At 37.7% G+C, this 26,095-nt stretch overlaps 1 protein-coding gene across 4 annotated transcripts in view; it reads left to right on the top strand.

Annotated features, from left to right (window-relative positions):
• Window positions 1-26,095, top strand: part of DZIP3 (DAZ interacting zinc finger protein 3) — a 114,936-nt gene that overhangs the window by 59,807 nt on the left and 29,034 nt on the right. For all 4 annotated transcript variants that reach the window (XM_072614054.1, XM_072614053.1, XM_072614052.1 and 1 more), the window contains 7 exons: window positions 8,576-8,748; window positions 9,567-9,620; window positions 11,951-11,976; window positions 17,395-17,563; window positions 19,260-19,358; window positions 19,720-19,847; window positions 25,945-26,013. In XM_072614054.1, the coding sequence (XP_072470155.1) occupies window positions 8,576-8,748; window positions 9,567-9,620; window positions 11,951-11,976; window positions 17,395-17,563; window positions 19,260-19,358; window positions 19,720-19,847; window positions 25,945-26,013 (718 nt within the window). The remainder of the gene's footprint in view (window positions 1-8,575; window positions 8,749-9,566; window positions 9,621-11,950; window positions 11,977-17,394; window positions 17,564-19,259; window positions 19,359-19,719; window positions 19,848-25,944; window positions 26,014-26,095) is intronic.

The following is a 26,095-nucleotide window of genomic DNA, read 5'->3' as shown; positions in this document are numbered from 1 at the left end:
TAAATTCCATTTTGAATAGCCTATTATAAGATCATAGATTTAGAGCTGGAAAAGACCGTGGGGTCCAACTTCTTCATTTTATGAATGAAGAAATTAAGTCCAAGGGAAGTGAAATGACTTGTAGGGGGGCACAGCTTATAAATGTCTGTTGTAGGATTTGTAACCAGGTCTTCAAGTCTAGTGCTGTATTCATAATCAATCATGAAGCATTTATTAAGTGCCTGCCATATGCTAGATGATAAGAGATATGCATCAAGAATTTCTGCTCTCAGTGATCTTATATTCCAGATGTATCTATAAATCTTCTTGGAATAATTTGGGCTAGCTAGATCTCATTCCAAGCTCTCATCAAGCTTGTTTTCTCTTCAACCACCTTTCTCTCTCTTCTCCACTCCCCACTGTTTCAAGAGATGATTTTGCTCATAATCTTCTATAATCTTCTTCTTTAGTACTTTGAAAATGATAATTAGGTGTTTACAGTAGAAAGGCCACAGGACTTGGAGTTAGCAGGCTTAGGTTTAAGTCTTCTCTTACTGTAAACTTGTCATATGACTGAGCAATTTGCTTAATTTCTCTAGGTCTCCTTTTTCAAATATGTAAAATGGAGGTATCAAACTAGGTGATACCTCAAGTCCCTAACAGTTCTAACCTCATCTATATCTGTGAGTTCTCTTAGGCTTTTAGTATTTGTTCCTGAAATTTATTTATTTTTCATTCTTTAACATCAGAATGACTAGTTCATTTCTCCCTTGCTATTCAACTTATACAACTTTAAAATTTCTTTTTTAGAATGAAAAAAAATTTTTTTCAATGAGCCAAAATTTACCTCCACCTCGTCTCTCCCCACACCCATTGAAAAAGAAAGTAAAACAAAGTCCCTGTAACATGTATAGTCAAGCAAAACATATTGCCACTTTGACCATATACAGTGCACACACAGGGCAGCTAGGTGGCACAGTGGATAGACTGCCAAACCTGGAGTCAGGAAGACTCATCCTCTTGAGTTCAAATTTGGCCACTTACTAGCTGTGTGACCTTGGGAAAGTCTTTTTACCCTGGTTACCTCAGTTTCCTCATCATGAGCTATAGAAGGAAATGGCAAACCACTCTATTATATGTCAAGAAAACTCCAAATGGGGTCACAAAGAGTCAGACACAAGTGAAACTACTGAACAACAAAACACAGACATACACACATACACATGAATATAGTTAAAGTGGACAGTTGTTTTTCCTGACTATACATGTTTGTTACAGGGGTTTTGTTTTACTTTTATATATCTTATATATCATATACACATGTGTGTCATCTCATATGCACTCTTGAGGCTATCACTTCTCTGTCTAGAGATAGGTAACATGTTTCCATCATGAGTTTTTCGCAACGCTTTAATTTTTCTTAGAAATTCTACTTTCAGAACCAATACTGTCACTTTTATCCATTCTCCATGTTTCTGAGTTGACTGCTTATTAAAACAAATCACGTGTGAACTGCTGTAATTGCATGTAGTATCTTCTAATTTCTATTTGGTATTATTTTAAACTTTGCTTTGGTCAACTGATGAGTGGTCTGGTGACATGTGGCTGATTCTGAAATGATATATATGTAAACACTCATTTGTTTTCTGCCAAATTTTATTTAAAAATTATCTTGTTCAATACTAACTATATCTAGTGCTTTCTGACTCCCTCCTTGAGGAAAATATTCATAATATGACCTTTGACTTCTTCCATTCCCTGACACTAAACTGTGTGTTCCAGCATAGCTTTTGCTGTCTTTTGTTGTGCCCACTTTTTGAACTGAAGTTGTCAAACATCAAAATAGAGATTCATAATGTCTACAAATTCTTACTGTAACTTCTCTACCTCTTTATTCTCCACCAAGGTGAAAGCTATAATTGCCCCATGTTACTTAGGCCTTTGAGCACTGCAAAGTCAGATAGCTAAATGCTCCCAAAATAAAATATATTGCTATCATTAGGCATGCGATGGAACCAGCTCCCCAATTCCTTTCTTCTTATGAGATGAGCCTCTAAATTGTCTTTCAGCTTAGTCAAAGCTTCATGTTCCAGTAGTGAAAATGTCATATGGTTTAGTTCCTCCAGTAAGACATCAACAAGCTGGATGTTGGATATTGAACGTTGAGGGTCCCCCTTAATATTGATATTGGTCTTAAAACTAAGAGGCACAAAGTTCTAAGACCATCTGTCAATTATTTTAAGTCACCCCACCATTATCTTTTGTAGAAATAGAAGAGGGGCCTACACAGGAATGAGGACAGTTATGTATTTTTTATCTATTTCTTGAGCTACCTTGATCAAAATTGGCAGAAAAGGGGAAACTACATATATAAAATAATATTAATGCAGAGTATATGTCTCTTTTGTTAGATGCAGATTTGCCTTCTCAAAATTCCTTTTTAATGAAATGCCAACCTCAAGAACTCATAATTATTTTTTCCATCTGCTTCATATAGTTACAGCTGCTAAAAGATATTGTCAGGCAGCCTACTTACCAGGCTGTGCTAACTTCTCTCCTTGAAAAAAGTATATATAATACTAAAATGTAAAAAACATCAGAGTTTACGTCATACCTTTGACTTCTTTTGCTTGAGTTATATTTTCCATTGTAGCTTTTGCTCTCTTTCCCTGTGCCCACTTTTTTCTTTTTAAAATTGGTTTAAAATTTTGAATTTGAAATTCTCTCCCTCTTTCCCATGCTCTCCTATCCCCACTGAGAAATCAAGCAATACATCAATTATACATGTGAAATTACACAAAATATATTTCCATATTAGCCATGTCACAAAAGCAAGAGAAATAAAATGCGAAAGTTATATTTCTGTTTGTACCCAGATTTCATCAGTTCTCTCTCTGGACATGCATGGCATTTTTCATCAAGAGCCCTTTGGAATTTTCTGGGATCATTATATTGATCAGAGCAGCTAAGTCTTCACAGTTTATTATCATTACAATATTGCTGTTCCTGTGTGTATAATGATCTCCCCATTCTTCTCACTTCACTTCATATAGATCTTCCCATGTTTTTGTGAAACCATCCCCCACATAATTTCTTATAGAACAATAGCATTCCCATCACAGTCAGATACCAAAACCTGTATCTGGTCATTCCCCAGTTGATGGGCATCCTCTCAGTTTCCAATTCTTTGCCACCACTAAAAGAGCTGCTATAAATATTTTTGAACTTATAAGTCCTTTCTCTTTTACGTTGATCTTTTTGGGATACAGATCTAGTAGTGCTGGACCAAGAGTATGCACAGTTTTGCCCTTTGGGCATAGTTTTAAATTGCTCTCCAGAATGGTCAGACCAGTTCACAACTCCACCAATAGCTCATTAGTATACTTATTTTCTCACATCACTTCTAGCATTTGTTGTTTTTGGTAGTGTGAGGTGGTGTATCAGAGTGTTTTAATTTGTATTTCTCTAATTAGTAGTGATTTAGAGCATTTTTTCATATGATTTCTTCTTCTAAAAGCTGCCTATTCATATTCTTTGATCATTTATCAGTTGGGGAATGGCTATATTTTTATAAATTTGGTTCGGTTCCCTATGTATTTGAGAAATGAGGCTTTTATCAGAGAAATTTTCTGTAATTTTTTTTTTATATTGCTTCATTGTCTATAATACCTTTTAGCAGAATGTAGTTTCCCTGATTATCTCTGTTAATTAGGTCTATTTTTGCTTTTGCTTTATCTGAGATCATGATTTTTTTTATTTATATTTTTTATTTCAGCTGAAGCATAATAGATTCTGTTCCAGCCCATTTTTTTAATTGTATGTGTATTTTTCTAGTTCAACTGTGTCTTTTGTAAACAATATATTATTGCATTCTACTTACTCATCCATTCTGCTGTCTGCTTCCATTTTCTGGGTGAGTTCATCCCATTTCCATTCACATGTTTATTTTCCTCCATCCTATTTTTTTCTCTTTGTCCTTCTCACTCATTTTTTATCCTGTCTATTATCAAAAATCTGTTTTTTTTTTTGACTACTGCCTCCCTTAATCCACCCCTACCTTTTGTCCCCCTCCTCTTTTCTTATCATCTTACCTTCCTGCTTCTCTGTTGGGTAAATTAAATTGCTATACCAACTGAATGTGTGTGTATATATATATATATATATATATATATATATATATATATATATGTATATATTCCTTGCTGTTTGAACTAATTCAGATGAGATAGATTTAAGCATTGCCTACCCTCTCCATCTTCCCCCTCCCAGTAAAAGCTTTTCTTTGCATGCCTTTTTTATGCGAGATTGTTTTTTTCATTCTTCCTCTCCCTTCCCCCTTCTCTCAGTGCATCCCTTTTTTTCACCCCTTCATTTTTTTTGGAGATCATCTCAACATAACCAACTCAGGTCCATGCCCTCTGTCTACAGACTCTTTCTAGTTTTCCTAATAATGATAAAGTTCTTAGGAGTTACATGTATCATTTTCCCATATAGGAATGTAAACAGTTCAACATTATTGAGTCTGTTATTATTTCTCTTTTATGGTTACCATTTTATGCTTCTCTTGAGTCTTGTGTTTGAATGTAAAATTTTCTATTCAGCTTTGGGCTTTTTATCAGGAATGCTTGAAAGTTTCCTATTTCATTAAAAATTCACTTTTTTCCTCTGAAAGATTACACTCACCTTTACTGGATGAGTGATTCTTGGTTGTAATTGTAGCTTTTTTGCCTTCTGGAATATAATATTCCATGCCCTCCACTTTTTTTTTTTTTAACGTGAAAGCCATTAAATCTCATGTGATCCTGACTGTGGCTCCATATTTTAATTGTTTCATTTTTCTTTCTGCCTGCTTGAAGCATTTTATTTTTTGACCTAGGTGCTCTAGAATTTGGCTGTAATATACAGGGAAAGTGCATGGTGGGAAAAGGGGAAGATACTTTTTATCGATGCCTTTTTTAATCAAAGAGTTCCAGGGAACCTGGGCTCTGACAAGTGAGCTTTTACCTTCTTTTGCTTAGAAGCAGGCCTCCTAGCCATTTGTAAACCATGCAACCTGTATTTTGGCTCTCTTCCTAATCTCAGTCCCACTAGTTGGACCCTGGACTCTGTCCTGTGGACCAGACTATCATCTTATTTTCAGAATCAGATTCTGATTTCAGAATCAGGCCTCCACCTTGCTTTCTGTTTCCAACACATGCCAGTGACATGGACTGTTGTCTTTGCTTGAATGTTATCCCTAGTGCTTAACACTTAACACAACCCCTAGCACACTGGGATTAGTAATCGTACATTAATTCACCTTACAGTCATTTCTGGAAATGCCTTTCCCTCATGTATCTTTTGATATACCCTCCCTTGTATCAAAAAGCAAACAACTCAACCAAACCATTAAGAAGAAACATTCAGTACAGGGACTGCATGTGATCAAGGCGTTTTGTCCTAGCAGCTCCCCTTCTCTCTCCTGTGAAGGGGGAAGTATTACAGGGTGTCCTTGAACCAGCTCATCACCTTGCGAGAGCTGACTGTTAAATGTTCAGTGTGAGCATTTACCCCTTGGAAGCTGGCAAACACTACTACCCAACAGGGCTTGAATTGTTTTGTTGACTGTCTAGATAACAAATTTTAAAACATATCCTGCATCCATTTTTTTAAAAAGCCAGTTGTTAAACACTTACCGCAACATTCCTGCTGGTAAAAGTGTCATTATTTTTCCTCTAGAGACTTTTCCTGGTTTTGTAACTACTTAGAACTTGGCTTCCTTTTAGTGGTAGGGTCTTAACCTGGAGTCTGTGAACATGTTTCCTTTTTAAAAAATTTCTTCTAGTGCATTTTAATTTCATTGAGTATTTCCCATTTATTAATTTTTAAAGATTTCGAATTCCCAATTCTCTCCTTTCCACCCTTTGAGATGGCTATCAGTTTTATCGTAGGGCGTATAGAACGCACTTCCACACAAGCCATGCTGCCCCCACTTACCCCCAGCCAAAGAAGCGCGGAAAACCAAGGGGAAGGGAGGCGCCCTTCCCTGCACTCGCTCCCCAGCGCTCCAGGAGGCGGCTAGCACTTGTCGGAAGTTAACTTTTTCTTTGTAATCTTGCGAGTTTTATTTTACGCACTTAAAAGCATCATTTTGAGAAGGGGTCCATCGGCTTCGTGGGGCAGGGAAGGGAAGAATCCTGTTTTAGCGGCATTTCCACACGCACGGTTCTACCGCTTGTGCACGCTGGGCCTCGGCCACGCTCACTTGGGAAGCCCTCAGGTCCACCTGTCACTCAGCCCCCCAACCAATCAGAGGCGCTGTGGTAAGCAGGCTCCTCCCCGAAAGGGGGCGGGCGCTTAGCTCCTTCGGCCAATGGCTGAGGAGCACTTCCCCTAGGCGGGCCATCCTCTCCCAGAAGGTCCCCAGGAGGCGGCCGGGTGTCGATCCCTGAGGCCCTTCCTGCGAGCCCTGCCTCGTTTCTCATCTGAGTCCGCAGAAACCCATTTTCCATTATAGTTTTTGACCTACCTCGCTGGCTGTGGCAAGTATTCTCAGGAGTCTCCCTCCAGTAGGAAAAAAGGTTGGGGGGGTGAGTGGCAGGTGAGGAAATAGCGCCCCCCCCATACCCTCACCCCTGTCCTGTTATTGTAGGAACTGGGCTAGTGACCTTAACCTTTGACCTCCTGCCTCCCCTCTCCATTCCCCCTCCTCCCCAAATCGCAGCCTGGTCCTTCCATTATGGCTGAGCGAGCTTCCGAGTTTGGCCATAATGGTAGCCTCTCTCCCCAAACAATCACTAACCAAAGCCAAAAACCGAACCCGGTAAGAAGCCAGCGCCCAAACCCACGGCTCACCGCGTGGCTCCCCCTGTCCGTAGGCGTCATATCAGATGGAGCTGGCACAATTCTCTCGTTATGTTTTTCTGGTTTTCATACCTAGTGATAAGGAAAGCGCTTAGGAAAGAGTCAGAGTGCTCCAGACACGGACGCGCTTGCTGTTTTGTCCCAGTCCTCGCTTTATCACCGTGGGGTGCCTTTGTACACCTCCGAACTTAGTCTGAATTTATTTTGTACTCTAGGGTGGCTGTGAAATCAGGGTTCTCAGAGTAAGTGTGTCATTCGTTCATTTACTCATTGAACAATACGTATTTAGTGGGAAGAGGAAAGCTAAGTCTGGTACAGTTGGTGCCTTTAAGGAGCTAAGAGTAATGTGGTGCGGCTCATAGTGAGAATCTTTTATTCTCATTAATAATTCGGTCAAGGCAATCAGGGTCAAGTGAGTTGTCCAGCTCCTAAGCGTCTGAGGACAGATTCGAACTGCGGTCTTCCTGACTCCACGGCTGGTGCTCCCTCCACGGTGCCATCTAGCTCCCCAAGTGCCTATTATTGTTTTAAACCCACCTTCACCTCTTCCTCACTGTTAATTCTAGCTCCTTTACATTCATTTTTTTCTCACCACCCTAGTTCAGACTCATTGCTTCTCACCTACTTTGTTCAGCTCTTTGTGACCCCATTTGGATTTTTCTTGGCAAAGATGCTGGAGTGGTTTGCCATTACCTTCTCCAGCTCATTTTACAGATGAGGAAACTGAGGCAAATAGTTAAGTGACTTGCCCAAGATCCCATAGTAAGTGTGAAAGGCTAGATTTGAACTCAGAAGGATAAGTCTTCTTGACTCCAGGACTGGGGCTTATCCACTGGGCCACTGCTTGCCCTTCTGCTCTTATTTTTCTGTACTTGTATCCTAATAGTTCTGTCTTTAAAAGGCATACATGTAACCATGTAAGCATCTCCAGCTCAAAAAACTGCCAGTGTCTCCCCCTTACCTATAAAATAAAATATAAACTCCATAACCTGTTATTTAAGACTAAACAATTTGTCCCTGCTATCTCCTTTTCCAGCCTTGATTCATGCCATTTCCCTTTATAGTTTTTTCCCAAACTAGTTCAGTCTGGTAATTGTTGCTCAGATTCAGTACTCCATTTCCCAACTCTGTGAATTAGCCAACCTAAGTGCCTGGAATAGACTCATTCCTTATTTCTACTTTGAAAATGCTTGCTTTCTTTCAAGGTTCAGTTCAGGTACTGCCTTCTCTGTAAGGGTTTCTTCAGCCTCCTTTCCAGCTATCTATACTCTGTCCTGTCTCAGTGTTCCTTATACTCTTTTATATACATATGCCTCTCTCCTTTCCCCTTAGTAGTAAGTTTCTTAAGGTCAGGGACCGTTTTGTTTGTGTCCTTTCATTCCCATTCCATACATAGTATTTGTTTAGTGTGTGTGTGTGTGTGTGTGTGTGTGTGTGTATAGACACACACATATATACACACACACATATATATATTCAGTTCAATTCATTAGACATTTATTAAGCACCAACTGTGTGCCATACTCTGCTTTAGAGTTTACAGAGCACTGTAATAGTCTTCACAGTAATGGTGTGAGGGAGGCAGAGTATATTTTATGATCTCTATTTTAAAGGGGAAGGACCAAGGCGATCTTTCATCTAATAAGTGGTAATGGTGACGCTAAAATCTGTGTCTTCTGATTCCTAATGAACAGTGCTCTTTCCACTCTGTCATAATGACAATTAGCCTAAGTTATTTGTCTCTGATATTTAGGTTATAATCCAGAAGAGATCTTTCAGGATGAGATACTAGAACAGAATGCATCTCCAATAGACTCTATTAAAGATATGAAATCAGACCCAGAAGAACTGCCAGCAGAAATTCCTAAAGATGAAAAATCAGCGCCCAGCGAATCTTCAATAGAATCCATTAAAGATGTCCAGGAGGTATTGCTTCTTAATCATAGAAACATGGAATTGGACAAGACTTAGGTCATTTTAGCTTACCATTTTGCTACCATGTACCCAAAATATTCCTGACAGATCCTCTTTTCAAAACTTTAAGGGAGCCTGCTTTTGGCAGGTAGTGGAGCAAAGACACTAGAAGAAGTCCATTTCTAGTACCCCTGTCCACTCTACTCTATGCCTGCAATCAGTCCTCATTCCTCACTCACTGTTTGGAGCTAGAAAAGAGAGAGGGAAGAGTAGGAGAAGAGAAATAGGGTGCTTCTTCATGATTTACACTCAATCACTAGTGATAAAGGGCTGAAATAAAAATCAAGAGGATTAGCTTCTCTTTTATTTTTTCCCCCAAAGACTTTGATAATACACTTTATATTCAACAAATTCTTCCACAAGTTTTTAAATTGCATTTAAAATGATTTTTTAAAATCCAAGCTTTGTTCTCAAAGGGCCTTTCTCATTTGTTGTACATGTAAGTGTTGATGTTGCAGATGATGACTTAGAACATCTGGAGGCTTAGTATGAACATCTCGTAATGCCCCTTTTGTTTTCTTCCTTGTGTTCTCCTGAGCAGAAAGTGAGATTATGGGACTTCCAACATAAGCGACAGTAGCTCTCACCCAATCTGGAAAAGAAACATAGTCATAGTAGAAGATGAGAAAAGTAAAGGTTACAAGGATTTGGTTTCATGTGTAAAACCTGTGATGTGGGATAAGGGCTGAAATTCTTCATACATAACAAATTATTCCCTGTGGTTTTATGTTTGCTGTAGTGAATTGTTTATAATGATATGTCCATTACAGAGTGCTCAAGTTAACAATAAATCAAAGAAGAAGAAAAAGAATAAGACTAAGAAGGTAAGGCCGGTAGTAGCCATATTACAAGTAGTGTCTAGGGAATTCAGTATAAAGAGACTGTTAGAATAGATAATTCCTAACAAAGAAATGATTTATTTGGTATTTTATATATGTCAAGATCTCACAGTTCCTTCAAATAATAAGTTGGCCTATAAAAAAATTTTAAGTGCCTTGACTTGATGATACATGGTTAAAATAAAGTATTATTTACCAAATCAGATTTGCCAAGTTAAAGGTACTCTGTCAAGATAACGATCAGTCATCAGAAAACCAATCCTTGACTGTCACTTTTAACAAGTGAGATTGTAAAACCAAGAGAATTTGAAACACCTAATTCCTTTTTTTTTACATTTGTACTGAACACTTGAATGTAATACATCTATTCACTCTTTGAGCTTAAAATCAATCCAGGTAGAGAGCTAAAACAATTTGAGAGGTCTTGTGAATATTTATTGAGTAGTCATGGCATTCTGTGACCTGAATGGTTTAATCTGGGGTTTTTGGGTATGTCTAACTTTACTTTTATATTTTCGTGTGTAGATTAAAGTCATTTGGAAAGTTTTATTCCTTTCTTTCCAGAGATAGTTAAAAATCTAATCCCTTAAAAATGCATTTTAGGCCTTAATATTGCAATAGCACCATCATTTATTTAACCCCCTTTTAATCACCTTGCAAACCTTTAGGAAATCTTGATTTTCTTTTTCACATCTGAGAGGGTGCAAAGAATTCACTCTTATCCGTGTGAAAGGAAAAACAACTCTCCTTTATCCAGTTCTTCAAGTATGTCTGCTTTCTGTAGTGCCTCATTCCTTTTTTAGAGACCTGATTTCATATTGGAGCCTGTAGGTAGACCTAGATTTCTTGGACTCTTAGGAAGCACATAGCCAACTGTGACTCATGGTCTTTGTAATGAAAAAATTGTTGTTTCCTGACTGGTTGTGTAAGAAAGAAACTGATATCTTGTTAAAATTCACATATGTATCAAAACATATTGTAAATGAGAGTATTTATTTAATTACTCTCTGGCTGGACTCATAAAAAACACAAGTCGAATACTCCCAATCATTAATATTGATTAAGATTAAGAAAAAGTAAAGTCAATTTAAAAATAAAATAGTTGCTTTTATTGAGTTAAATTAAGTTATAAATAAAATTATTAATAGACCAGTTTGACTAAAAAAATTTTGGTTTTTTGTTGTAATTGATATTATGCTTGTATCATTATTTAGTATACTATAGCTTACTCTTTCACTCAATATTCCTTTAAAGTTAATTAATTTTAAAGCCTTGAATTAAGATTTTACTTTTGGAAAGTTCCCTTCTGTTAAAGCAGATAGTCTAGATAGATCACAGTTAAACTGATGAGCCTACTTGGACACATTCCATTTGTGCCTGTACACTTATCATTTTACCTCCAAAAAGCAGACCTAAGATGCAGTGCCCATAGACAGTTTTCCGTGGATCACTGTTTCCTATTCTGTCATCTAGAAAAATACAGATTATACCTAATTGTCACTGGTCACACATGCCAAGATATTCATACTGCCAGATTAAATGCAATACAGAAGGAGAAGAAATAAACTCATTTAAAAATACTAATATTATCAAAAAAGCTTTTTTAAAAAAGTTTCAATTTGTTCAGAATTCTAAGGTTTTCTGTTTTAAAGGGATGCTATCAAGATCCATATTTTTAGAAACATGGTGACTTATTGTGATAGAAAATCAGATTAGAAGTTGGATAGAGTTGATTCTTGTCTAGAAATCATCAGGTACATGACTGTACATATCTTAAAGGAGGAAATGTATGATATCAAGATGCCTATATACGTTTACTATGACTGCCTTAAGCAGACCCGTTTTAGCTATTTTTTGTTCTTTGATTCCACTAGAAATCACTGAGATTCCTCAGACCAAGTTCTCTTCACTGGCTCCCACTCTTCTAAGTGTTTTACATCTGCCTGTTAGGATGGAAGCTCTTTGAGGGCAGGGCCTGGCTGGCTTTTCTGTCTGCAGTCCTGGTGTGTCGTGGCACATAGTAGATGTTTCTTCTTTCACACATTCAGTTATTCATATTGCAGGTGTAGGCTCGTGTTACATACCCATTCTCTGGGGGCAGTATAGGCAGCTTTGAAAAGCCAAATCTTAACACTTAGGCTGCCAGTATCAACTGAGACAATCAAGTTGTCTTTTGGAATTAATTCTTATGCCAAAGATAAATCGCTTAAAAACACAGTTCCCAAATCAATCTCCCAGTTTTAAATGTAGACAGACCATTACTCTATGCAGACATAGTTGAAGGTCTTCTGCTAATTCTTTGTGTTCTTTTTCAGAATAAAGAGCTGAATAAAGAGCATAGGTAAGTGTCAGCTTCTTCCTTGTTTTTGAATGCATGTGAAGAATGCCTAGCCAATGTCTCTCAGCCCTGGAGTTAGGAAGTATTTTCACTAAGGGTGAGGGAAGAGAGTGTCTCACTTTGTAACTCTTTTCTGTTTTTATAACCTTTTCACTAGGGCTAAGAGTATAGATGATCATTTGTTGTAGAAGAATTGAATTGCTAATCTCTTTTCTTTGTAGTCACTAAAGAATAGTCTCATCCTAATTGCTTACATTCAAGTACTGACTTTGGTTCAGTTTGAATCCAGTTCAGAACAATTCAGTTCACTTCTACCCAGTGAGTATTTAGTGAGCAGCTGTTTCAGGGGCTGCCACCAGAGTAGATATGGTGAGGCAGGAACAACATGTGGGCCCTACTAATGAGATACAGTGTTCTAGTTCTCATTTCCAATCCCAGATGCTTTTCTCTTATATTTCTCTATTCCTGCCTTGTTTTCTATAGAAGTTTATTCTATTGGTTGACAGAGAATTTTTGTTTTGGCTGGAAAAGGCAGTGTCATTTAGAGAATAGAGCACTGAGCTAGATACCAGGAAACTGGGATTCCAGTCTTGGCTTCAGCACTTGTTATGTAATCTTGAGCAAGTTGTGTAATACCCCTGAACCTTAATTTCCCCGTCCATAAAATAAATGCATGCTCTACATACTTCATAGGGTAATTATGACAATGAAATGAAAATATGGATGTAAAAGTGCTATCAAAATTGTACTTGAATTTTGTAATTTATTAATAATGGTAATTATTGAGGGATAATTTTTAATATAAAAATGTGGTATACAATTTTTCATTTCATTTGATAGAAGATCACTTGTAGGGGGAAGGAAATAATAACTTGATGAAGAAATGATGATAATGGTAATCATTACTATTACTTAGAGTTCCTTGTGAAGACATAGCATAGTTAACATTAATGGCAGTGACATACTTTTGACTTCAGTGGAAATTTTGTACATGAAAATCCATAATCGTTGGGTAGTAGTATGCTCACCACTGACAGTGAATAGAAAGTACATGATATCTTCACAAGGGACATTGATTCTTATAGAAAAGGAAGGTACCAGCTTAAACATAGTGGCAGTATTTTATCCAGGCTTTGTCTATACAACAGCTGGACAAATATTTGACAGGTTTAAATGTGATTATTCACTTGGTTATTTTGCCTTATGTAACACCAAATAATGAGTTGTACTGATTTTGTTGTTGAATTTTCTGAAATGGGTATAGAATTATTCTATTGTAGATTGCCTCAGAAATGTCAAATGAGAAAATTGGTAAGCATGCTTAAAAGTTATAAAATATTCTACAAGTAAGTGGCATGAGTGACTAGAAAAGAGAAGACTTAGAAAATGATTACTGTCTTCAAATACTTGAAGCATTGTCTAGTTTTGTGGAAGAGTAGTCAGACCTACTATGCTTGATCTTGGACACAGAAGCAGGACCTGTGTTGTGGAAGCTGTGGAGACCAAGCTTAGGCAGGACAGTCAGGTACACAATGACAAGCCTAGTCTGTGATGTAGCACATCACTCAGCTCTCTCTGGAGGTATGTTTTCTTACTAGGTCATACCTCTGCTCCAGATTAGCTCTGTCAGAGGTTTGATAATTGGCCATCCACAAATTCAAAGACAGAACTAAAAATACCACGAGCCTCAGATCACCAGGACTGTGCTACTGCATCTCTCTCACAAATTTCATCAGATTCCTGATCTTGTATATTTTCCAAATAGAGCTTATAGCAAGTAAAACCTTTGTCTCAGTCTGCCTTCTGACATGACACACTTGCATACCCTTTGGGAACCCTTCACTTCTTTAGCTCATTGTTCCCACCAGAGTGAGCTCTGGGAAGTTCAGATGTTTGACCCCCTTCCAAGGATTACCACCAGTTCCTATTATAAGTGTATAGAATCACAAGTCATGGGTCACTTTTATATACACAGTAAAAGATACAGTGGGACTTTGAAATCATAAATAATCAGTTTGCAAAGTGGTGAGCTACTACCCTCCACCCCCTCCAAGGGATAAGTAATATCCTGAGTAGGGCCCAAGAAGGAGGAAATTGATGCTTCCTCTTCTTTGCCAGCATAATATGTAGTTGTTGTTTTCTTTCTTTCTTTGTTCCATTGCTCTACTGCCACTTTCCTCCCTTCCTAGAAGGGGTTGTGGGTTCTTTTTGCCACTGTTTTTCTCATTTCTGCTCCTACATTCCCTGTTCTTCTGGTCATTGAAGGTGCAGCTATTTCCCACTTTCTAGACATCAGGCACCTCTGGTTTAAACCTTTAGTTGTTTTCTATGTGTCCTGCAGTCTCAGTTCTTTAGTCCTTCCTCTCCTGGATACTGTACCTCTTAGCTACATCAACCCCTTTCATTAAACCTTTGAAACTTGGCTAAGGGACTCCCAGTATCTTTTTATTTATATACTTTTCTCCTGCCTTTCTTTGGCTAGGCTAGGTCATTGCAGTTATCTAAGGCTGCTTCTTTGAGTATCTTCAAAAAGGAAGGGTGGAGCTGGCGGCTTTCAGAGCCTGCATCCAGTGTACACCCTGTGCTTCAGAGTTGTTATGCTAGCAACTACAAGTAAACGCAGTTATGCATAGCAATACTTTCTCTAGCTATGTTTCAGATAATCAATTACTCTGTCACAAAGACAGAAATACCTGGAGTCATGTCTCATGTCCTTATATCCCATTTTACTGTGTTCACCTAGAAAGGCAGATTTTGGTTCAATATAAGAGAATTCTGCCTAATAATTAAAGCTGTCCAAAATGGAGTAGCTTTCTAATGAAGAATTGAGTTCTTTGCATTTGGAGATCTAGGTAAAGGCTGAAGCACTGCTTATCAGGATTGTGGGGTTTTTTTTAAAAATAGTATATTAGAGTCAGAATAGAAGTTAGGGCTGTATAAGTAGATTTGAGAATCATTGACAGATGATAGCTGCATCTATGGGAACTGAGGAGATTACCAGGTGAAAAATATAGAAGGAGAAGAGAAGAGGGCCCAGGAGAGAGTATTGGAGGACACACACTATTACTAGGTATGTGCTGGATGAAGATACAGCAAAGGAAACTTAGAAGTATTGGTCAGCTAGATAAGAAGAGAACCAGGAGAGAGTAATGTCACAAACACTTAGAGAGAAGAGAGTATTGAGGAGGTCCAGAAGGATGGGGATTTAGAAAAGCCTTTGGCAACTAACACAGATAACTATAATCAACAATTTTACATACCAGGTGCATTAGAGTTACAAAATAAAGTCCTATTTGATAACTGAGAGGAAAGGACATTAGTGACAGGGGCATTAAGGAAGTCGCAATGGAGAAAGTGGCATTTGACTTTAAAGAATGAGTAGGGATTCAGCGACTGAAAAGAGGGAGGGAGAACATTCCAGATATTGAGAACAGTTTGAGCAAAAATGCAGGAGCAAAAAAGAATTGAATGTGTCAAGGGGACACAAATTAGTCCAGTTGGATGTATGTATAGAATGTATAGAGGAGAATTGATATATCCTGGAAAAGTAGGGTGGTATTAATTTGTAGAGGATTTTAAATACCAGACAAAGGAGTTTGACCTTTCCTTGGTAGGTAGTAGGGAACCACTGCAGAAATTGTTAGTAGATGTATAGCATGACCAGATCTGTGAAAAAGGAAAATTATTCTCATGGGGTATCAAGGATAGATCAGTATGGGGAGAGAGCAGAGAAAGTATAGGACCTTTCAGGAAGCTATTGCTTCCTTTTAATTATAGAATAGTGTGAAAGTATTCTTAAGGGAGTAAGGAACTTTTTTTTAAAGAACAATTCTTTTGTTTTGGAATGCAGAAGCAGATCTTGCTATTAAAACCTCAGCAAGATAGCAGTGACAGAGCATATGGCATAGGTGGTTAATAATAAGGACATGTACAAAGGTGGTAGTCGAAGGAATGATGTTAAGATCCATACAAATTTCAATATTCTGGATATGAAAAATAGTGAAATATAAGGGGATAACTATGACAGTATGTAGCTGAAGTGGGGTAGTCACAGAGGTCTGTCTTGGAATTGAGGAAGTCTAGTTCCAACTATAGTCAGTTTGTTAGAGGCATCATTAAGATGAATATTGAAGCCCTCAGAATGACAGCAGCCACTGAACTGGAGAGAGAGATTCTTAAGTCTAAAAGCTACGTGAATTTCCCAAGCAATTCAGAAGTAGAAGTAAAATTTATTCCAAATCTTAGTTTTGTCCTCTACTGTGGTAATTTAATAAAAAAGATAGTGAACATATTATTTCATTTTTTAAAAACTATTAATCACATGACACAAATCTTTAAAATACCCCCAAATTACACATTATTTTTAACTTAAGTGAAGAAAGGAATCTAAGAAGCAATTTTTGTATTTTCAGATGTTATTTAAGCCAACAAAGTTTATATAACTATATTGAGATGTGTCTAACCATGCCAGAAACATTACTGTGATGTAATTTGTTTGATCACTGAATCATTCTAGGTATATTTCTTAGCTTTTTCTCTTGGTATGATATCTTGTCATAATCAATATCAAACTCTGAGTATCAGTTTCAGGTTCAGTTTCAGAAAGCTGTTTGGAAGAGGATGGTAGATGATAACTTCAAGGATGGGAAGTGGGTGCTAGAAGCTTATTACTGTACTTAAAAAGAAGAATACTTATTGATGGTAGAGAATGTATAATTTTGGAGCAGAAATGGAGAGTGAGGAATATGTATGGATACTCTTCCTCCTGACCTTATGAGTTGAATCAGGAAAGAAATGTGGCCTCCACTTGAGATGGTTGAAAGGAATATACTGTTCTCAGGGAAAGACCAATTTTCAATTAAAATGAGGGGACAATAAGAATGATGGTAAAAACGTTTAAGGATATAAAGGTGTTTGTTGAGAACTGTAGTAGTGGGGGTTCCAAAGGCTATATAGTACAAGGTCTTAGAGGTGAAGCTGAGCTGGAATATACCTGGACAAGAGGAAGGACATAGGAATGTGGGTTTGGGAGGAATTAGTAGGGGAAGGCCTGCGGTGATTAAGGTGCTGAGAATGTATTACAAGGACTAGGAACCCACTGCATTGGCAGGTAGATTTTGTGCTGTGGGTGTATGTTAGCTACTAGAGCACTTGCAGGCTTAACTTGCTCCAGAGGCTTTTGAAATAGAATTTGGAATACTGATGTTTTGGTGTGTGCCTGCAGAAAAGCCTTGCCTCAGATTTGTTTTATGAACATTTTTCAGGCTGAACCAATGCACAGCTCCCCCAACAAAGTACTGGTGTGGGAGTTTTCCCCAGCTTCCCTCTCAGAGACATTGTGATGGCAAAATGAACAGGAATGTTTATATGAAAAATATTGATGTAAATTTTTTAAAAATCACATTAATTATTTCTCCATAGTCCAAATATTCTCACAAAGGATGAACAGGTAGAAAAAGTTCAAGAGTTAAATCCACATCTGAGCAATGGACCAGAGAAAAAGAACCCATGTGGTCTCCAGCATGATCCTGCTGCTGAAAAAGAGTCCTGTAGCCCAGCTCAATCAGACACTCCAGACTTCCCAGATCAGGTGAGCCTGTCTGGGCCCAAGCTGTCTGCTTGTGTATTTTGCTTGTGTAAGGACATGGCTCTATCTCTCTCTTTTCATTGAAAGAAGTTTTTAAAAAACTGTCAACAATAGTTACATTACTTCTCCCTCAAAATAAGAAGACAAACACTGGGGCGTTACAAGGGGACCAAATTAGGGGTACTTCTTAGTATTACTTTTCAGAATCCATGTACTATATTTTGGATGCCAGAAAGTCTATCCTCGGTGACTTATAGATGTTTATTTTGAGTTGTGTAGTCACGTGTATTCTAATGAAGGTTCAAAGTTTCTGGTGGATTTTTAAACCTAAACTGGGGTGATCCAGACCAGTCCTGTTCAGTAGGCATTTATTTATATGGCACGCAAAAACCTTCTACATTGAGCCCTCTACTTCCTCCCCCTGCTTCTTAACTCTCCTCTCTCCCCCAGGTATTCTAAGCACTTTGGGAAACATTTAGCTCAAATAATCTGTACTATGTATGTCAATAGAAAAGACAAGGAACAACTTAATGAATGTTAGAAGCAACATTTCCTTATTCCAAATGGTTGTAAATTACTGTTGGAAAGAAATAATTAGAAATTAGTTGCTAAAAAAGGATTTCTGCCCATTAAAAGGAAAAACAAGCCAAATCCCTTCAGTGCAAATATCATTAAAAGAAAGGGTTCTGTAAAATGATGTCATTTCCATTGTGGTGTGACCCATTGTAATGGTGTTTTTTGATCTGGTTAGGACAACATCTCTAAGACAGCATATTGTAGAGATATGTGGGGAAGCAGTGTAAATAATACTAGATGTAAAGTCAGAGGACCTGGGCTCATTTCCCAGGTTGACTACTTCCTGATACCTGTGTGACCTAAGCAAGTCATTTAACCTGCAGGGTCGCAGTTTATTTTCTAAAATGAAGGGGCTAGACGAAATAGATAGTCCCTGAGGTCCTTTTCAACTTCAAATCTATATCTTGTATAATGTACAACAGGTGCTTTCTCTGACTTGGCAACAATCTGTGCTTTTAATGAAATTTCCTGATTATGTATTGTTTGCAGTTCAGCAGGTAGGAAGAGTTATACTAACAAATGTCTTAATTAGGCAGAGTAGATGACAATATTAATAAATAATTGTGTTTTTTCCTCAAAGGCAATGTGAGAAACTCTCCCATGAATAATTGAGGATCCATTGTATTGAGTATTCACTATGCTTAAGGTATTCTATTAATAGCCAGGGTACTGGCATTCCATTAGTGGAATGACATTTGTGGATGTTTAAATGTATAAATGTACATTCTTGAGAAGATCACAGTTAATAGATACAATTACAAATGATTCCCAAACTAATAATGGTATATTTACCTAATTGATACACTTTTCTTTCCTTTTCAATTATGAGAACAGAATGAACCTTTTGAAAATAGAGTGTCATTGCCAGCCTTGACTGTCACCTTGAAGATTAAATAGTGCTTCTTTGTCTTCAGTGACATGAAATTTATATGTTTCCCATTCAACAGCCACAACAAACATAAAACCAGATCGATGTATCAGAGCACCTCTGGTTGACCTAGAATTATCTCACTACATCTTTAGACTGCCCCTCTGAAGAGCTGAAGTAAGAATCCCTTTCTGGGGGAAAAAGCATAGTTCCGACTGAACCAGCACTCAGAGATACATTTCTCTCCCCTCTCAGGGCTCAAGGGATAAACCAACCACAAAACATGTAAAAAGTCAAGAAGAAACCAGGGAGCAGCAGCAGCAGGAGCTCTGGGAAGCACGGAGGCAATGCGCAGTGAGCATACTTCCTTTTATTTCATTCACTTTAATTCTGAGAAGAATCAGAGTCTCACTGTCGAGTCACTTAACCTCTTAGAGACAGTTTTCTTATTTATAAAGCATGGATCATGCCTGTAAGGCCTTATGTGAGGCTCAGAGATGGTAATGCCTGCACAATGTTTCATTAACTTTTCCTATAAACAAAGGTTGTTGTTACTGTTACTCGTTATAAGTTGTAACTTAGTGTTGATAATACATTATTGTATTGTTATTATTTATTAGTAGTAGTAGTATTATTTCAGACAGCATTTGCCATCTCTTCCTTTTCTTGTAACCTGAATAGCGTTAACTAAGATGTACTACTTTTCCTTTAACAGGACTCTAAAAAACAGTTAGAAGCCATGATTCTCCAGTGGCAACAGAAGCAAGTACAGATTAAAGAGAAAGATAAAATCATTGCCGGTCTTAACCAACAAGTTTCTTCTGGAAACCACAAGATTTCCAAGTAAGTGCAAAAATTTGGCCTGGTATTTGAACGGAAGCCTTGACTCTATAGTTATTGCAAGGCAGGCTCTCAAACAGAAAAATCGTGTGTGTCCTGTAGGTGGCACTGTGGCTCCACATGTTAGTGATGCTGACACCAGACCTGGGATCTCTCCAAAGCAAAAATAATCACAGAATTTGCCTTGCCAGCTGGAAGAGGAGCTCATAGTCACTGATCACTCTATGCATCTGGTTTTTCATGTGCAGGGCAAGCATAGTAATAATAGTTTTATTTATGGGGGTTAATTAGTTACCAGATCATGGCTTCTCTTTGTCTTATATGTAACTGATTGTAGATTGATTCTCTGTATCATTTTATATGGAGTCAGCCTGATGACTCAGTGGATAGAGCATTGGGCCTGGAGGCAGGAAGATTTAAGTTCAAACCCAGTCTCAGACATGTGCTAGCTGTGTTACCCTGGGCAAGTCACATAAACCTCTTAAGCCACTGGAGAAGGAAATGGTAAACCATTCCAGTATCTTTGCCAGGAAGTTCCATGGATAGTACTGGTGTGCTATGGTCTACATGATCACAAAGAGTCATATACAATTGAACAACAAAAGTCATTATACATGTCTTTCTTGGTGGATGCTTTCTGCACAGACATCAGAGTCAGATGAGCACTATCTTTTTTGTCCATCATGTGATTCACAGTGCTTAGACTGAGAAATTGAATCAGAATCAAATTGAGGAAGAGCAGTTACTTCCCATCCCCATGCCCTTTCTACCTTGAATTTATACTACCCTCAGTCTATATTTCTCCAGCATTTTTGATCTGTGACTTTCTATGGCAGGCATCCTTTCATGTTTGCAGCATCCAGAAATGAACAAAAACTTCACTGTAATTAAATTATAGTTCATGAAATATCACAAAATATCAGCCTATAGATTTTAATTTGAGAACTATTGTCCTTCCTAGAGCTAGGTCAGAGAGCATAGTAAAGGACTGGAGAAAGACTTTTAGAAAAAAAATTAGCTTTTTAATAATACCTTTTTTTAACATCATAATTATTTCTGAATCTACCTTTGCTTTCTTGAAGTCTTACGTCAGTGACCTCTTTGTAACATAAACATAACAAAACAAAACTAGTAGAGCAAAACCAAACTATTCAGCAGTTACATCTGAAATGTATGTAGTGTTTTGCATCCATTGTCGTCCATCTCTTCCAGGAAAGGAGAAAGGTACATTTTCTCATTTCTTCTCTGGACTAATACTAGTTATTACAATTATATGTTGTTCATCTTTGTTTGACTTTTCATTTATCTCAGTGTAGTAATTATGTTTATTGTTTTCCTGGTTCTGTATACTTCAGTCAGTATTAATTCATACAAGTCTTCCTGTGCTTCTCTGAATTTCTCATAGTTTTGAGTCATATGATAGAGTAATATTCCATTATATTCATATACTAAATTTTTTTCAGCCATTTCTAATAGCTGGGCACCCACTTTGTTTCCAGTTTTTTGCTCTCACAAAAATTTCTGCCATGAATATTTGGTGTCTCCTTTATCTTTTTTTTTCATCTCCTGGGGTATGTAGGAACTCTGAATTAAAAGGTGTGCATAGTTTAGTGACTTCTCTTACTGAATTCCAAATCATTTTGCTAAAGTGTTGGAATAATATTTAGCTCCAACAATAGATTATTAGCATTTCTGTCTTCAGGAAGCACCTCCAACACTGATTATTTCTGTTTTTTGCATCTTTATAGAGTAAGACCCTTTATATAAAATCTGTATGACTTCTATGATATTGGGAGAAATCTTGGGAAGGGATATGAATCCTGAAATTTTTCTGTTGTATAACTGTTAAGGTGGGTTGTTGGGAGTAGGACTTTGTCGTAGCTATGATCTCTTCAATGAAATGTTGATGTCAGATTTTTTTTATTTTTGGTTGTTGATCCTCTGAGACCAGAGAGATGCTTTAGGTCAAACCAGTCAAGTCCAAAAAGAGAGGAGTATTGAACATGGTAGAACTCTCTTTTGGGCCGTCTGAATTGGCAGCATTAACTTAGTTAAATTCTTGGGATTTCAGTTAGGTTAGCTGCTAGTCTCCAGGATCCAGAGCTTGATCTTTTAGCTTGAATCCTTAGTTGAATCATCAAAATCTAGGAAGGTCACTAATGGTCTTAGGATCCTTTAAAATAGAGGTTCTTAAACATTTTTGTCTCATGGACCCCTTTGAGAGTTTGATGAAATCTGTGGACCCCTTATCAGAATAATATTTTTAATGCATAAAATGAAATACATAGGATTAGAAAGGAAACCAATTATATTGAAATACAGTTATCAGAATATTGAAAAACCAAGTTCACAGATGCAAATTAAAGAATTCTCACTTTAAAACATGATCTAGAGGCTGGCCTAATAATATGGTGCTGTTAGAATCTGTGTCAGAATCCAGAATAAGGATATACTGGATTTCTTTCACCCAATAGATACATTTAGAAAATATCTACTTTGTTTGTCATATTTGAGGCACTGTGCTAGGCCCTAGGAGATAAAAAGATGAATCAGATTTAGTACTTGTGCAGCTTTACGGTCTTGTAACTCGAGAAGGTGCACAGATAACTACAAAACAAGGTACTAACCCAAGGAGTGTCCTAGTAATATGGTAAGTGAGTGCACAAGGATGGAAGAGGCCTGAGAGATCATCTGTAGCTGGAATAGTCAGGGAAGGATTCATGAAAGGGGTGACTCTTGAGCAAGGCCTTGGAGGATGAATTTTGGAACTCTGAGATAGAAGAGACATAATGAGAAAGGGTAGGAAAGTAGAAGTTGTGTTCTAGGAATCCTTGGAATAGAAGGTTTGGGTGTAGAAATTAGTGGGACACAAGGTTAGATGCACTGAATGAGAATAAATTACCCTAGGACTAATGGATTTTAACCAAAGGAAAAGTTACAGTGTTAGGAATAAGAGTCTTTTTTACTGGAAAGAGCACTGGATTTGGAACCAAAGTGTATAGGTTCAAATCCTGGTTCTATTTCTGCTTGATTATCTTCTGGTAAATCACCTGATATCCCTTGGCCTCATTTTATTTGTAAAATGAAGACATTGGACTAGGTAATTTTTGTCAAGTTTTTTTCCAGCTCTGATTTTTATGATCTACTGAGTATCCACTCATAGTTCATGCCCATATTATGTAGACACTTCAAAGAAAGTAGAATACAAATTTTCTTCCCTCAAGGAATCTATAGTCTAATTGGGAGACAAGAAAAATCAAAGATTGAAGCCCTAGGTGGTGAAATGAGTTACCAAGGGTCATTTGTTTAATTAGTGACAGTCACAGAACACAGGTCTTCTGACTCTCAGGTTTGATCTCTCCTCTATATACCTACCCACTCTAACCCAAGATGTGCTCAGTAAAATCGTGAAATAATGGAAATGCCCCAGAGAAAGGGTAAGTGTAACCTTAGAGACTTTTCTACTTTCCTACTGCTTATTTAACCCTCTTCTCTAAAATGGTAAAGCTTATCTAATTCTCTAACTAAGGGAATGATACCTTCCTTACAGAAACCCTGTTCTTCCTGTCTGCGTTATCATTCCACTAGAACAATGATCACAACCTCCTTTCTTACTTTTGAAAAGCTTAGAGAAAGGGGATTGACTCACAAATCTAGGATGAGGCAAACCTGCCAAGCTTTAGAACTCCTTGCCTTAAGCCTCCAAGAGCATGCTTCATAGTTCCACTAACTTCCATTAACCAAAATCCAAGGGCTTACATTATCAGATTTTCAGGAAAAAATGGTCTTTATATTTTCCTGTGTTAGTCAATTTAATAGGACAAATGTAAGAACACATTTATGAATAGGAATACAGCTGTAGCAAGAGGAAGGGGAATTTAAGAATAAATCATTAGGCATGTATTAAGTATTTACTGTATGCCAGACCAGGGTAGGGAACCTGTGGCCTGGAAACCACTATGGCCTTCTAGGTCCTTGGGTGCAGGCTTTTGAATGAGTCCAAATTTTACAGAACAAATCCTTTTATGAAGGGGATTTGTTCTGTGAAGTTTGGATTCAGTCAAAGGACCACACTTGAGGACCTAGAAGGCCACAGATTCTTCACCCCTGTGCCAGGTACTATGCTAGGCACTGGTGATACAAATGCAAAAAAAATGAAACCATCATTGCTCTAAAGAAGATCGCATCTTAACTGGGAGAGGCAGCATGTGTGTATATATATACATATATATATATATATATATATATATACATATATATATATATATATATATATATATATATATATATATATAAAATAAGTACTAGCTGATTTTTTTAGAGGAGGGAAACACTAATGCTTGAGGGTAAAGTCTTCATTTAACAGAGGTTCCCAAACTCATTAGGCCTACCTCCCCTTTTTCAAAAGAAAAATCACTCAAACCTTGCCCCCCAGTCAACTTTTTTTAACCCTTTAGTTTATTTATTTATTTTTTTTGAAATTTGCTTCATTCCAAACTACTATTGTTCCCCTAAATCATTCCAGCACCCCCCAGGGGGCGGTATCACCCACTTTGGAAATCTGCTGTAGAAGGTGGTTTTGAGCTGAGTTTGGAAGGAAATAAGTATTTCTTAGAGAAAGACGCAAGGCCAAAGTGTGTTTAGGCTTTGGGAATGCCCACAGGCATGAGGACTGAAAATGGAGTGTCTTGTGTGGGGCAAAAGGAAGAAGACCAACTCGGCTGAAGTGTGGAGCGAGAAAGGGAGCAACTAATATTAAGCCTGGAAATGTTGGTTGGGACCATGTTGCGAAGGACTTTAAAGGACAGAGAATTTTATATTTGATCCTAGAGGCAATAGAGAGTCGCAAGAGTTTATTCACTAGGGAAATGACGGAGATCTGCATTTTAGGAAAAACATGTTGGCAGCTTTGTGGAGGTGATATTGGAGAGGAGAGAGACCTGAGATGGGAAGACAATTAGGAGTTGAGATGATAAGGGCCTGAACTAGAGTAGTGACCATGTAAATGGAGAGAATGGAATGGATGCCACAGATGTGGAGGTAGTACAGCAAGGCTTGCTGATAAGGTACATGGAGTGAGGAGCAGAGAAGAATTGAGCATAATGCTGAGGTTATGACAGGAGGTTATAAGAATGATAGTACCTTTAGCCAAAGTAGGGAAGTTTGTAGAGAAATGGATTTGGGAGAAAGATAATTAGTTCTGCTTTGGACGTGTTGAGTTCTAGCTGTTTCCAGTATATCAAGTTGAAATGTTCAGCAGGTAGTTGGTGATGTGGGACTGGAGCTCAGGAGAGAGACCAGGCCTGGATCTATAGATCTGGGGGAGCTGCATAGTGATAAGTCAGCCCATGGGAGCTGATGAGGTCACCAGATGAGAGTGTAAATAGAGACGAGCATATGGGGTGGATGATGGGATTTGTATCAAACAGTGCGCCACTTTTTATCACTTTATATTTTTATGTTCTGTTCTTGCAAATAAACTTTGAAAAACTTGCCAGTATATCATAAGTTTGGCCACATTCTTTAGCATGTTCACCCAAGGTTCTTACGTTTACTTGATGGAATTGACTGTTACTACAGCACTAGTGCCATGGGGTTGTATTTTAAGTTTTAATTAAAATTCTTTCTTGCCTACAACACTGTTCCTTTCAGGCACTATCTAATTTCCTCCAGACCCTGAATCTTGGCTGATTTGCATGGCTCAATATAGTATCTTCCTCCTAAGGGCCTTAAAGTCTTCAATTTTCGTAGGAGTTCTGGAGCATTGGGATATGCTATTTCCATTTTACTAATGCACAAACTGAAGTCCAGAAAAGTGACATTCATTCTCCCATGCTCCCTCTGGGAGCTGTTTGTTTACATTTTCCCACTTTGTTGTCTATAGGACTGTTTTTATTTTGGGGGGGGGTGGAGTTTGAAGGATAAAAAAGATCACTAGAGAAGGACTATTTCAGGCAGAAATCATCCATTTAAATTTCAGAGTAAGAATGTTGTCCCAACTGGATGTACTCTACTCATTCGTGATGAAATACAAAGCCATTTCAACTGTGATAATGAGTGATCATTTCTACTTTGGTGACATTATCTTTTATTTACTTAGATTACAGCAAGAAATCCAGGCTAAAGATTCTGAAATCAGGAAGCTTAAAGAGAAACTTGCTTCAGAAAGGTATACTTTATTACTTAACCTTTTACTATGAATGATTATAAAATTGTTTGAAACTTCATTCAAGCTGTCAAACACTTATGTT

This window comes from Notamacropus eugenii, chromosome 5 (genome assembly GCF_028372415.1).
Source record: "Notamacropus eugenii isolate mMacEug1 chromosome 5, mMacEug1.pri_v2, whole genome shotgun sequence".
NCBI classification, from domain to species: Eukaryota; Metazoa; Chordata; class Mammalia; order Diprotodontia; family Macropodidae; genus Notamacropus; species Notamacropus eugenii.
The sequence above is the reverse complement of the archived record's forward strand: the minus strand, read 5'-3'. Positions and strand labels throughout refer to the sequence as shown.